This window comes from Lynx canadensis, chromosome A2, assembly GCF_007474595.2.
Source record: "Lynx canadensis isolate LIC74 chromosome A2, mLynCan4.pri.v2, whole genome shotgun sequence".
Lineage (NCBI taxonomy): Eukaryota > Metazoa > Chordata > Mammalia > Carnivora > Felidae > Lynx > Lynx canadensis.
Genome location: NC_044304.2, coordinates 21,080,772 through 21,095,842, shown reverse-complemented (window position 1 = coordinate 21,095,842; position 15,071 = coordinate 21,080,772). Strand labels below are relative to the sequence as shown.

At 39.1% G+C, this 15,071-nt stretch overlaps 1 protein-coding gene across 20 annotated transcripts in view; it reads left to right on the top strand.

Moving 5' to 3' along the window:
- The first annotated feature begins 5 nt into the window (after positions 1-5).
- Positions 6-15,071, top strand: part of PBRM1 (polybromo 1) — a 116,733-nt gene continuing 101,667 nt past the window's right edge. For 18 of the 20 annotated variants that reach the window (XM_032592248.1, XM_032592252.1, XM_032592267.1 and 15 more), the window contains exons 1-4: positions 6-93; positions 2,866-2,991; positions 4,639-4,791; positions 6,972-7,069. In XM_032592248.1, coding sequence (XP_032448139.1) covers positions 2,944-2,991; positions 4,639-4,791; positions 6,972-7,069 — 299 coding nt within the window. In that variant the 5' untranslated portion in view covers positions 6-93; positions 2,866-2,943. Of the gene's footprint in view, positions 94-2,462; positions 2,601-2,865; positions 2,992-4,638; positions 4,792-6,971; positions 7,070-15,071 lie in introns of those variants that run through there. The other 2 variants (XM_030306967.1, XM_030306968.2) reach the window with 2 other exon arrangements.

The following is a 15,071-nucleotide window of genomic DNA, read 5'->3' as shown; positions in this document are numbered from 1 at the left end:
GCCGGAGGAGCAATAGCAGCAGCCGTGGCGGCCACGGGGCGGGGCGTGGCGGTCGGCGACCGCGGCCGGGGCTGCAGACGGCGAAGCGGCTGGGTAAGGCCGGGCCCGGGGCGGGTGGGGCCGCTCCCACTCGGCCGGCTGCCGGGCCTTTGTGTGGGCCCCGGCGGGCGGGAGCAGCAGCGGAGGCCCCGCCCCAGCCGTGGGGACGCGCCGGTCGGGCCAGGCGCGCGGGGCGGGGCTCGGCGGCGGGCGTCGGGACGGCCCGGCCGCCTTGCCGCACCTGCCGGCCGGGACAAAGGCGCGCCGCGGCCCGGAAACTCCGCTTCTTTCCCGCCCCAGCCGCTGGCCGAGCGCTCGTCGCGGGCAGCTTCAAAGCTGTCAACGTTTCCCTTAGTCCCCGTACCAGTGACAGGTCCGGAAAGTCTTTCATTTCTTCCGCAGGTCAGGGCCTCCTTTTTTTGTTGTTTCTTGTCGGTTCGGACGCAAACTCAACTAGTGATTTTTTTTTTTTCGTTTTACAGATGACTGTGTTAAGACTGAATGTTCTATCAATGGGACTTGTATTTATAGTAAAGGGTAGATATTTAAGTATCTTATTTATATGCAACACCACAAAAAATCAAGCTTTTAAAACTGTACGTTTCCTGGTTTTTAATTGTCCACCTCTTAAAGTATTTTACTGTAAGAGAAGCGTAGTTTTGTTGTGATAGGGCAGGTTTGGTGATTTAATGAAGAAAGATTGGCGAAATGTAGAAGAAATACTGAAAAATGACAAATACATGCTATTATAAACAGATACAGAAATTATTGCTATAGTTAGAGAAACATGTTGGAATAAAACATTCTTATCAACTTATTTTCCAAAGAACTAGGACTCCTCAAAAATGATTTTGAGGTGATTTTTTCCCCATTAAGAGTAGTATGGTTTTGCTTTATTACTTGCTAACGTATTGTAGTATTTTAAGATTCAAAGGAAGATTAGAAAGTATCTTTTGAAGAAATACTTCCAATTAAAACTAACAAATATGTGTGTGGATAAGTGGAAGGGCCTTGATTATTTTCTTTGATTTGGGGGTCTACAAAATACCTCAAATATTAATATTCTGCCCCAAACTCCAAGATTAGTAAATTGTGGTTATGTGTATATGATAGGCTATTATCAAGCCATCAAACATTACGTGGAAGAATGTTGACTCGGAAGAATCCCAAGTTAAAACACAAGTTGCAAAATAATACATATGGTTTAACACTTTTGTTAAAAAAGGTAAATAAAGCATAGAATAAATACAGAAAACTGTGAATGCCAGTGTTAAGGATGGTTTTTTCTAGAAAGGATTGTAAGGGTTTTTTTCCCCCTTTGAATCCTGTTTTCCAAGATTTTTATTTTAATCATGCATTACGATACTGAGTATCATGAGAAATAAAGGAGAGTACTAAAAGTTTATAAACTGTCAGAATACACCATATGGTTATAATGAGTAAATATTTTCCCAGTTGCACATTATAAAGTTATTCTTTAGTGTCCACTGTAATTTATTGGTTGTCAGACTTTTGGACATGTGACTGTAATCAGTGCCATTTTAAAATTTCTAACCGAGCTTCATGATGTCTTTCCTCTTTATGGGAAAAGAATTGCTGAAGGGATGCTCACAATCTTTTTAAATTGCACAAACTTTTCTAAATGTCCCACTTATGTATACTTTTAACACATTTATTAAAAAGATGAATTGATCTTTCACGCTATGCCAAATACTATTTTATAAGCCAGTGCTACAAAGATGAATAAAATGTTCTTCCTGTTCCCAGGGAGCACGTAATCCTACAGTTGAAACTTCTTTGTTGTGCTTTGAAGTTTCAAAGTGATTTCATGTACATTTCACAGTCCCAATAATCTAAAGGAGATATGTACACCTGACTGCTCTCATTTTTAGAAGTGAAGAACCAGATCTGAGAGGTTGTGACTCAAGCAACATCAAACAGATAATTTAAGGTGGTGGACTTGAAACTCACATTGTAGTCTTCTGAGTTCAAGTCCTGTTACCTCTCCCACCTGCCAAGTCACATTGCCTCTCTTGCCAACTTCCAAACTACGTTTAAAAATGTGTCCGTTGAATAAGAAAATAATTGAAAATTACCCTTAAGTTGCATCTTTTTCTTGCTTTACCAGAAAAAGTGAATGGTTTAAGGAGTTTTGGATATTGTGTGGTCTAAACTGGTATACACACCAATGATTTACTTTTTTTTGGTCATTTGCTTTTCACTGGATTATTTATGAAGATAATTTTGACCTGCCAAAATGATTGAAGGTTTTGTTTTTAATCTTTCTAAACTTGTGTGTGGTGTCTTTCCAATGCTGATAGGACTTTTGGAAAGAAATGTCTTTCTCTGAATTTTTTTTTTTTTAGGGGGGGAGGAGTTTTCCAGACTCTGCTCACATGGGCCATTCTTGGTTTGTTCCAGCTTGCCAACACTTGGGGTCACATGTGAGCCTTCCACATGTGTTCACTCTCCATTCCAGCTCTGTGATTGAACTCTGCTCTTATTGACTAGGGGGCATTTGGGCAGGCATGCTTCATTCCTGGAATTGACAGTCATTCCATGTGAGTAAAGTGGAATCTCAGTGAGCCTTCTTTAAGTATATGAAAAGCATTTGGTTTTAAAATGGAAAGAAATGTCAGGTACTGTTAGTGCCTGAGCCTTTGCAGCAGTTTGGCTCAAGAGAACTGATATGCCTATGTTTTCCAGTTCTCTTATCTTTCTTTAGCAGTTCTACTTGAATGTTTTCTATCTATTCGTACTCATTTTTATTCCTTCTGACCTTTTTTTTTTTATTTCCCCTTTCTCTGCTTTGTTCTTCTCTTTCAGTTTTGAATATATTAACACTGAATCAGCACTTCTAAAGCCCTGCCTTCTCCCACTGGCTTCACTTGGCCTTCAGACATAATGAGGAGACTGGCTTTTCGAGGCGCTGGTTGTGCTCTGGTAAAGCTGGTAAATTACTGATCATCTACACCTTTTCTCTTTTCTGTCCTTCCCTGCCTTTTGCCTTCCACTTTTCTTGAATTATGTTATCCTTTCCATAAAGAGCCCCTCCTTGTTTTCATCAAATTCACTTGTGTCCTTGTCATAGCTTGTTTAATTAGGTTTGGTCCTTAGTTTCTTCATCTTAATGAATTGAGGCCAGTTGATCAGCCTATTATAAATAAAAGAAAATCAACAAAACTTGGCTGTCCTTGGCATAAGCCCGTTGAACCTTTTAGCCACTTGTAGCCAATTGCAAACTAATATACCTCGTAACAAACCAAAGCCTAGAGGAGGGAATATCGTCATGGTAGGCTGTTTTTAAATACCATGTGGACTGTATTTCAGAGGAAGATGTAGGAGATTCCTCTTGCTTCTTAGTTGGTAATCAGAATTTTTTTTTTTTTTGGTTGGTTTTGCCCCTCCTTTCTGTTCCCTGAAGATGCCCAATTTTTTCTCCATACCTACTGGCAACCCATTCTTTCAGCTGATTGTGTCTTAGTTTACTGAAGTTGAATGTTGATGAGTGAAACTGGGATCAGGTTTTTCTTTTAGCTTTAGAGAAAGATCTTTGAAATCATAGTATACTATCTCATACTATTGTTAAATTGTACAAGCATTATAGAACCTTCTCAGGCATATACCTTTTCCCTGTAGCTGTAGCAGATCATTTTAATGGTTGCATTTTTTGTGTTACCATCAAATGTGTACATTAGTAAAGTTGTGTTAATATTAGTTACTAGACAGCCTACCTAAACCCAAGAGCAAATATTTATGTGCTTCTGAAAGGCCAAGTAGGACCTAAAAGTTCACTTCTGAGGTACTGTTGCAAATTATCTGTTGAAACTTAAAGCTATGATTTCAAGATTCATGAGCATAGAATACCTCATATGACTGACTGAAAAGGAGATCAGTCTGATTGACAGAAAAGTTTCAAAGCAGTTTTACTTTGACATAGGTGTGGTAAGTCACATTAAGTGTTTTCCAGGAATATGTGTTGTGGCCTTCTTTAATGAGTGGAGAAAACTCATTTTCAGTGCATTATTCTTAGAGTTCATCTAAAATGCTAGAAGATTCATTGTCCTCTGCCCTCTACACTGCCACTGCTCATTTTCCTCAAGCACTGATTTCTATTTTTTCCATATCATGGCCCACCTGGAAAATGATCATAATTGTAAGACACACTGGGGAAAACAGATGAAGCTGCTGACTCCAGAGGTGATTGCCTTGGGGTTTCTGTCCCCATGACCTGCCTGGCTGCCTCAGGGGCTTGAGGGATCAGTACCTCCGCACTGCACTACATGCAGGTTTTTAAAATCCAGTGATGAGTAAATTTGGAGCCAGACGTGATTGGGTCATTCAAAATTGGTGATACATAAATGGATCTACTTTTGTTGAATTTGTCCTATCTGAATTGAAAGTGTAGCATTCTGGTAAGTGAAGGGGCTAAAGCCAACAAGGTCCAGAATTTCCCCTGAAAAAACTTGACAGTTAAGTTTCTTTACAAGAGTTAAAATATCCTAAGTGAACCCGAATCTTGGTAGCAGGTGGCTAGCTGAGGGCTTGGTGGCAGTGTCTAAATTTAAGTATAAGAACATGGCTGATTATTTCTTATAGAAGAAGTTGGATTCCATGGGTTCCAAGAGAAGACGAGCTACCTCCCCTTCTAGTAGTGTCAGCGGGGACTTTGATGACGGGCACCATTCTGTATCCACACCAGGCCCAAGCAGGAAAAGGAGGAGACTTTCCAATCTTCCGACTGTAGATCCTGTGAGTAACTGGCACTACAGCTTCTGCCTGCTTTTCCTGCTCTTCCTTTAAGGATAAGCAGTTAAGATCCAGGCCTCACCACTTCTTTCTCCTCTGGCTAGATATTCCTAATCTCTTTCCTAATGTAGCTAACAATCTTAACAGTAATAGTGTAATTCAGTGTTAAGAAATAATGGTGGGTGGGTGTGGGTGGGTAAAATAGGTTATCCTATTTAAGGGGATTAAGAGGTATAAACTTCCAGTTACAGAATAAAAAAAGTCACAGAGATGAAAAGCACAGCACAGAGAATATAGTCAGCAGTGTTGTAATAACATTATGTGGTGACAGATAGTAACTACACTTACTGTAATGAGCAGTGAATAATGTGTAGGTTTATTGAATCATTGTACATATGATATTGTATGTCAGGTATAATTCAATAATGCACTTAAAAAATTAGTATTCAGGAGCTCTCAAGAAAAGTAATTTCTCTGAATACATTTAGAATGGGAAATTTGCATAAAGTGATTCCTGTTTTGATGAAAACATGTTTTTCTAAGAGTGTAATCTGCTGAAGCACTTACCTTAATTCTAATTAAAAGTAACCAAATGGGTTAGGAATTCAACACGCCAGAGAATGGCAGACAATGAAATAGAAATATGTACAAATTTGTTTTGTAATTTTATTGAGATGTAATTGACAGACAGCACCATGTACGTTCAGGGTGTACAGTATAATGATTTGACATATATTTTGTGAAATGATTGCCACAGTTAGTTTAACGTCTATCGTATCATATAGATGACCAAAAAAATGGTTTTTTTCCTTGTGATGAGAACTCTTAGGATCTACTCTTGTGGCAACTTTAAAATATACAGTATAGGAGTATTAACTATAGTTACCGTGTTGTACTTTATATTCCTAGTACTTATTTATAATAACCAGAAGTTTGTACCTTTTGACAAAAAATTTTAAAATGTTGGTATTTGCATTATACGTTCATTCAAATAACTTTGTGCTTGTCATGTGCTAGGCACTCACTGTTCTGATGGTTGGGATATAGCCATGTGTAGGACAAGCCAGTTTTCACATGGAGCTTAGATTCTAGTGCAGCAGAAGGAGAATGTAAACAGATGAACAAATAGATAATAAAGTACCCCCAACTAATATTAAGTGTTAAGAAGAAGAGTTTGGCTGATTTGGGCTTCTTGGGTCCAAACCTTGAGGCATTTCTTTGCGATTGGAAGGCACTGGCCCCACAGAATACTGGGGAAGGGTGTTCCAGGGAGGAGGGACCCAATGCAGAAGAACTAGGTCAGGAATGGGTTTGTTGTGTTGTGATTACAGAACAATAGTCAAGAGGGAGAAGGACACTGGCAGAGTCTGCCCAGCCACAGTATGTAGTTACCTTACCTACTCTGTGGTCATTATTATGAATTTAGATTTTATTCTCTGATTAGTAAGAAGCCCCTCTTTTGGATGATTTTAAGCAAGAAAGTGATATAAACTGATTTAGCTTAAAAGAATAATCACCAATAGCATAAATCTGATGAAAGATACCAAAATGTTTAATAAGTTATTTTATTTTTAAAAATGTTTATTTATTTTGAGAGAGAGAGAGAGAGAGAGAGTGGGGGAGAGGCAGAGAGAAAGAGAGAGTGAGAGAGAGAATCCCAAGCAGGTTCCATGCTCAGTGTGGAGCCCAATACGGGGCTCAGTCCCACCACTGTGGGATCATGACCTGAGCCGACATCAAGAGTTGGACGCTCAACCGACTGAGCCACCCAGGCACCCCATGAAGTTAAATTATTAAAAATTTTTTAAATGTTTTTTTTTTAATTTTTGAGAGGGGGGAGAAGGGCAGAGAGACAGGGATAGAGGATCTGAAGCAGGTTCTGGGATGATAGCAGTGAGCCTGATGTGGGGCTTGAACTTACGAACTGTAAGATCATGACCTGAGCTGAAGTTGGATGCTCAACTGACTGAACCACCCAGGTGCCAAAGTTAAATTATTTTAAATAAGGAGATACTGTCATGTCAGCACATTTCAGACCTGGGATCCTATGTGGGAACTTGGGGATTTGTCCATTTTCTCTGCTTGCCTTTTAGGGGTCTCTTTTTATTAAGGATAGTCCTTATACCTACACTGGCTCTGTTTTCACATTTCTGGTGATTTTTTTCATCTTTTCATATGTGTAGATTGCTGTGTGCCATGAACTCTACAACACCATTCGAGACTATAAGGATGAGCAGGGCAGGCTACTCTGTGAGCTCTTCATTAGGGCACCAAAGCGAAGGTGAGTTGGAAGGTGAATGGGAGGGATTTGGTCCTGGGTCCATGTTTATGGTGTTTGGTAGTTGAGTTTTTTTAGAAGGAATGGCTTAAATGATAACTGGAGTCCCCATTTTAGTTTTAGTTGTCAAGATGCAGTGAAGCATATTTAAAAAGAAATTTATTGTAAAATACACAATGTAAAATTTATGCATTTTACATTTTTAAGTGGACAGCAGCAGTTCATTGAGTGTTTTTTATTCACATGGGTGTACAACAGATCTACAAAACTTTTTCATAATGCAAAATTCAAACTCTGTACCCATTAGAGAATTCCCAATGCCTCTCCTCCTGCCCCCAGCCCCTGACAGCCACCATTACACTTTGTTTTTCTAAATTTAACTATGTTAGGGATTTTATGTAAGTGGAATCATACAATATTTGTCTTTTGTGACTGGCTTCTTTAACTTAGTATAATGTTTTTAATGGTCATCCATGTTGTAGCATGTGATAGGATTTTCTTCTTTTTAAAGGCAGAATAATACTCCATTGTATGGATATACTGTCTTTTGTTTGTCCATTTATCCATTGATAAACACTTGGGTTGCTTTCACCTCTTGGCTATTGTGAATAATGCTGCAGTGAACATGGGTGTGTAAATACCTCTGGTGCTGCTTTCAGTTCTTTTGGATATATACCCAGAAGTGGCATCTCTGGATCTTATAGTAATTCTGTTTTTAATTTTTTGAGCAACTACCATACTGTTTTCCACATCACTGTACCATTTTACATTCCCACTAACGATGTACAAAGGTTCCAATTTCTCCATATCCTTGCTACACTTGTAGTTTTGTAGTAAGTTTTGAAATCAAAAGTATGAGTCATTGTGATGGTTAATTCTATGTGTCAGCTTGGCTGGGCTAAGGCATGGCCACATAGCTGGGGAAGCATTTCTGAGTGCGTCTATAGGGATGTCTTTGGAAGAGGTTAGCATCTGAATAGGTAGACTGAGTAAAGAAGATGGCCTTAACCTGCGCAGTTGGGTATCATCCAATGCCCTGAGGCCTTGAATAGAACAAAAGGGGGAAGGAAGGATGAATTAGTGCTCTCTGAGCTGAGACATCCATCTCCTCCTGCCTTTAGATCTCAGAGCTCTTGGTTCTTGGGCCTTCAGACTCATACTGAATTATACATACCACTGACTTTTCTGGTTCTCTGACTGGCAGATGGCAGATCCTGGGCTTCTTGGCCTCTATGATCTCATGAGCCAATTCCTATAACATACGTGTGTGTGTGTGTGTGTGTGTGTGTGTGTGTGTGTGTATGTATGTATGTATCTCCTGTTGGTTTTGTTTCTCTGAAAAACCCTAATACAGTCTTCCAACTTTGTTCTTCCTTTTCAGGATAGTTTTGGCTCTTTGGGGCTCTTTGAGATACCATGTGAATTTCAGGATGGATTTTCCTGTTTCTGTAAAAAATGCTGTGGGGATTTTGATAGGCATTGCGTTGAATTTGTAGATAGCTTTGGGTAGTATTGGTATTTTAACACTACTTAAGTTTACTAATCCATGAACATGGGATATCTTTCCATTTATTTATGTCTTTAATTTCTTACAGAAATGTGTAGTTTTCAGTGTACAAGTTTTTCAACTTGTTGGTTAGGTTTATTCATAAGTTTTTTTGTTTTGTTTTTTGTTTTGATGGTATTAAAGTTGAATTGTTTTCCTAATTTCCTTTTTTGGATTGTTCAGTCTTAGTGTATAGAAATGCAATGGATTTTTGCATGTGGTAATTTTGTATAATGAAACTGCAAATTCACTTATTCTTTTTTTTTTTTTTTAATCTTTAAGTTTTTTGCATGTGAGATCATGTTACCTGTGAACAGAGTAATTTTACTTCCTCCTCTTCAATTAGGAGGGCTTTTCTTTTTGTTGCCTAATTGTTTTGGTTAGGACTTCCAGTAATGTGCTGAAAAGAAGTGGTGAGAGCAAACAAACATCCTTGTTTTTTTCCAACTTAGAGGAAAAGCTTTCAGTCTTTCATGATTTTGAGTATGATGGCAGTTGTGTGCTTTTCATATATGGCCTTAATTATGTTGAGGTACTTTCCATCTATACCTAATTTGTTGAGAGTTTTTATCATGAATTTTGTCAGATTCTTTTTTTGCATCAATTGAGATGATCATGAGGTTATTTTCCTTCATTTGTTACTGTGATGAGTTACTTTTATCAATTTTCGTAGGTTGAATCATCCTTGAATTCCAGGAATAAATCCCACTTGTTTATGGTGTATTATCCTTTTAATATGCTGCTAACTTCATTTTGCTAGTATTTTGTTGAGGAATTTTTATCAGTGTTCATAAGGGACATTGGTCTATACTTTCCTTATAGTGTCTGCTGGCTTTGGTATGAGGGTATTGCTGGCCTCACAAAATAAGTAAATTTTTCCTCCAATTTTTTGGGAAAAGTTTGAGAAGGATTAATGTTCTTTAAATGTTTGGTAGAATTCACCAGTAAAGCCATTAGGTCCAGGACTTTTCTGGGAGTTTTTTGGTTTTTTTTTTTTAATTAAAATTTTAAATTCCAGTATAGTTAGCATACAGTGTAATATTAGTTTCAGGTGTGCGATATAGTGGTTAAACAGTTCTGTACATTACTCAGTGTTCATCACGATAAGTGTACTCTTTAATCCCCATCACCTAGTATTCCCACCCCCAGCCACACACCTCCATTCTGGTAACCTTCAGTTCTTCAGTTTGTTAAGAGTCTCTTTCTTGGTTTGCCTCTTTTTTTTCCTTTGCTTGTTTTACCTCTTGAATTCCACATATGAATGAAATCATATGTTATTTGTCTTTCTCTAACTTAATTTGACTTAGCATTATAGTCTCCTGCTCTATCCGCGTTGTTACAACAGGCAAGATTTCTTTCTTATGGCTGAATAATATTCCATTGTACATATATACCATGTCTTCTTTATCCATTCATCTATCAGTGGACACTTGGGTTACTTCCATATTTGGCTATTATAAAATAATGCTGCAGTAAACGTAGAAGTGTATGTATCACATTGAATTACCGTTTTTGTATTTTTTGGGTAAATACCCAGTGGTTTTGCCGGAAGATTTTTGGTTACTGGTTCAATTTTCATAATAGTTACAGGTCTATTCAGGTTTTCTGTTTCTTCATATCCAGTCTTGGTAGGCTTTATGTTCCTAGGAATTTATCCCTTTCTTCTAAGTTATCCATTTTATTGGCATACAGTTATTCATAGTATTCTTTTATAATCCTTTTTATTTCTGTGACGTTGGTTTTAATGGCATTTCTGATTTTTTTTAAGTTTTCTCTTTTTCTTAGTTCATCTGGATAAGGGTTTGTCCATTATATTGATCCTTTCAAAAAACTGACTCTTAGCTTTAATTGATTTTTATGTTTTTCTATTTTTTGTTTTCTTTTATCTCTATATATCATTTCCTTCCTCCTGCTGGTTTGGGGCTTATGTTCTTTCTCTAGTTCTTGAGAGTGAAGCATATTTTTAAAATTTATTTATAGCATTTAAGGTAACATTAAAGTTATAGCTGTTATCATTAAAAGAAGTAAATTTTTCAAAGTATACAGAGAGCGCACGGTCATTGTTTTCATCTTTTTTGCTTTGTCCCCATACTCTTGGGCTTGACTTCTGTAGTCCAGTGAAACAAAAAAAAAATTGCTGGCCTAGTATGCACATTGCACACACCTCCCTTTAGAAGCTATGTTCTCCCTGACTAGAACTTCCTTCTTCTCTTGCTGTCAAGATAACATCACTATTCCATTCTAACTCAGGAAGTTGAAGTTATTTGTTCTGAAAACATACAGAAGTGTGGTAGACAGAACGATGGTCCCCAGATATGTCCATGTTTCAATCCCTAGAACCTATAAATATGTTAGATTACATGCTAGAAAGAAATTAAATTGTTAACCAACTGACTCTGACTTGGAGAGATTATCCTGGATTATCTGGATGGGTTCAGTGTAATCACAAGAGTCCTTAAACAGAGAGGAGGGAGACAGAAGAGTCAGAGTCAGAGAGAGATTTGAAGATACTACACTCCTGACTTTTGAAGATGGAGGAAGAGGGCTACAAGCCAATGAATTCAGGCAACCTCTAGAAGCTAGAAAAGGTGAGGAAATGGATTCTTCCCTAGAACCTCCAGGAGGAACACCAACATCTTGATTTTTAGCCCTGAAAGACCCTTTTTGGACTTCTGTAAAATAATACATTTGTGTTGTTTTTTTTTTTTTTTAATTTTTCTTTTCCAACGTTTTTATTTATTTTTGGGACAGAGAGAGACAGAGCATGAACGGGGGAGGGGCAGAGAGAGAGGGAGACCCAGAATCGGAAACAGGCTCCAGGCTCCGAGCCATCAGCCCAGAGCCTGACTCGGGGCTTGAACTCACGGACCGCGAGATCGTGACCTGGCTGAAGTCGGACGCCCAACCGACTGCGCCACCCAGGCGCCCCAAATTTGTGTTGTTTTAAGCCATTAAGTTTGTAGTAGCTTTTTACAGCAGCTCTAGGAAACTAGTACATTGAGTTAACTAAAGATTTAGGTTCATTCATGGTTGTTAATGCCAAAGTGGGTAACCAGCAAGCTGAAGTTGAAGGCAAACTTTTCACCTCAGAGAGCAGAGCCATTAAGAACACAGCACAACATCCTGAATTAAAGAATGTAAATTAGTCATGGCTAAAAAAGAAGGGTTCTTTTTAAAATGAGGTAACTCTCCAGATTTCATTTGGTTTATCATAGTCATCTTTTAAAAGTTACTTAGTTAGCATATAATAAAAGCCCATATTTATTCCGTACTATATATTAGATGCATTGCCAAGTATTTTCTTCATATTGTTCAAACTTGTAAAATATTATTATCATGGTTTATAGGTGAGAACTTGACGAGTTCTCAGAACTACTAAAAGACAACCAGGGTACAGACTCCAGTCTTTCTGATTCTGGAGCCAGTGCTCTTAACCAGTATGTTGTATAGAGGAACAGCATCGTACTGGAGCACACAAGCCCCTCATTGAAAAGGACTGCCCATCTGCTGCCTTCCACCCCCAGCAGGTTAGTGAGTCCTGAGGGGTGGAGGATACAGACTTTAGGTGCTAGAGCACTGTCTTCTAGCTTCCCAAGATGTGGCACCCTTTGAGCACTGATTGCCTTCCCCCAGTGCTGTACCAGAGGACAGCTCTACCTTCTTTGGAATGGGTATGTTTTCTTAAGAGTTTGTGGGGAGCAGTAATGCTCAGAGCTACACAATTGTGAATCTCTTTTTGAGACTTTGTTTTGATTAGTATATTAAGCTACTTGTGCTAAGATACCCAAATTAACAATGGCCGAAACAAGAAAAACTGCTTTTTCTCATATAAAAGTTCTGTTCTGTAAAGTTCTTAGGGTCTAGGAACCGTCTTTCTTTTGCTGTCGTTGGGGTATCGCTCTTCGCTGTATAGCCTGAGATGGCTCACCAGCACAGCTGTCTTTCAGCCCATAGGAAAAAGAAAGTCTGTTAAGGGTATCGTACACCTTGGCTCTCGTATTGGTCAGAACTTGGGTGCAGCAAGGCTGGGGAATATGCTCTTTAGTACCCACACAGCAGCTCAGAGTGCTGCCATCCTGAGGATAAGAGAAAATGAATTTGGGGATAGCCAGTAGGCTCCGCCTGTCAAGCCTGGTATTTTTCACTTTTCTGGTTAAAAATGTCACTTATGGTTTGACTGTTCTGCTGCCGTATCATAGCAGGGTGCCCTCGCCTATTGTTGAAAGAGAAAAGCTGCTATGCAAGAACATGTATGTATTGCACAGTGCTGTTTGTGTATGTGTGTGCCTGGAAGTCTGAAAGAATACAGATTGTGCTTTTACCTCTAGATGAATAGGGACAATTTTTATTATTTTATTCTTTTCAGTATGTTGATTTAAGCGGGAAAAATTAGTAGAACTATTTCGTTTTCAAAAGATGAGGACCTTGTTTTAACCTTATCACATAGAGTGAAATCTGGGGATCCTGATTTCTGTTTTGTCTGGTAAGTCTGAAAATGTTTGTGAGGAACCCTCTCACAGAGCTTCTGGGAGAGTGTTCTTTCTAGGCACATGTACTCATTGGGTGCTCAGTTGTCTACAGATAATCTCCCAAGCCTGAAAGGCTGCTGAGGTCCAGCCTCAGCAAGGAGCAGTGGACTATGGCCCGTCAGGTCCAGGTGGAGAGAGCCATTGTGAACGTCAGGTTAACAAAGCCCTAACGCTCACCCTAGGAAAGTCCCTTGATGCCACTGATGACATCGATATTAGGCCTAGGTGGTCCTTTGTTGTTACTCGCTAAGACCTTTATGTTCTTATGCTTTGTCTGAATAGCAGAATGAGTACTCCTTTTATTTCCCTCATACTTAATTTTATAGTTCACTAAAATCATAAATAATTGGTAAAAGTTTTAAAAAATTCAGTTTTTTCTTCCTCCTCATTTCTCTTCCTGAAGAACTTAATCCAGAAGCCATTAGGTGAGACTGAGCAAGCTTAACATCTACAGGGAAGACAGGTGTTGGGGTGTTGGGGAGAGAATTTGGACAGTAGCAGTATCACGTCACGGAGTGTTAGCTTGAGCATGGGAAAGTGGGGGGTCATGTGGAAGGACTTCCTGGCACAGGGTCTGGAGGCCTGAGTGGAGAGGGGACGATGTCCATGTTGGGAGAGTGGTGGTGGTAGTGGCCTATCATGGATGGGGCCGGGAGGGCATCTGCTGGGGTTGTGACCTAGCCCAGGCAGGGGGCTATAGCCTTAGTGAGGTGAGGAGAAGCCTTGTGGGGTCCGGGTAGACAGCAGCAAGAGGAGATTGGTTACATACAGGAGATGAATCATTGTAGTAGATACATTGTGAATAATATGACCCAGGCTTCTCATTATCTGAGAAAGGGAGTACAAATATGGCAAGGAAACTAGAATGAACTCTGTTGTAGGATTGGAATTGGAAACATTGGTGTGAATTCATGGTTTCCAACATATGTTGGTAATAGAAATTTAGATGTAAGTGAGCTTATGTCTATCCGCAGCTTTGTCCATTGAGACAGCCTGGGAGCAGCAACACACCAGTAGTTCTTTGGGGAAATGGCTGATTTTAATGGCAGGGAAAGTACAAGATGAGCCTGTAATATCTTAGGCAGCCAGAAAGTAAGCAGATGTTCAAAGGGTGATGGGTGTCAAAAGGACATAGAGAATAGAAACCATCTTGAAAGGATTCCAACTGGCCCAACCTTGAACAGATTGAACATCAGAATAGTTAATGGATTTTAATGACTTACAAATAGGAATCCAGGAATCCATATGGATATAAATAAATGAGTAAATTGATTAGGAATGGACTTAATATAGTCAGGAGGTACTGCTCTATAAAATACAGGGAGCAATTCAGAAGCTTGGTGGACATCACTAAAATCAAGTGACCAAATTCAGCCTCGCCTAAGTACTGAGACAAGTTGAAATTGTGTGCCACCTAATATTTTATCAGGTGTGACGAACACAATATCATGTCTGTCATAGTCCTGCCAAAGAAGCGTAACCTGCGTTTATTCATTGGGAAAACAGACAAACTCAAATTGAGGAACACCCTATAAAATAAATGGCCCGTAATCTTCAAAAGTATGAAGATCCTGAAAGTTGAGGAAGGACTGAGGAACTGTTTCAGAATGAAGGAGACTAAAGAAATAGAAATAAATGCAACATGCGATTCTGGACTTGATCCTTTTGCTATAAAAGACAATTTTGGAACAGTTGCAGAACATGAATGGGGTCTGAGGATTAGATAGTGATACTATCAAAGTCAGTTTTCTGATTTTGTTGGTTGAGCAGTGGTCCTTGTTTGTAGGAAATACTAAACTATTTAGGGGTGATAAGACCTCATCTGAGCAGCTTTCTAGTGGTTCTGGGAAACACGCTTTGTACTACTACTGCAATTTTTATGTCAGAATAAAATGATTTTAAAAATTAAATATATCCTACATATATGGCT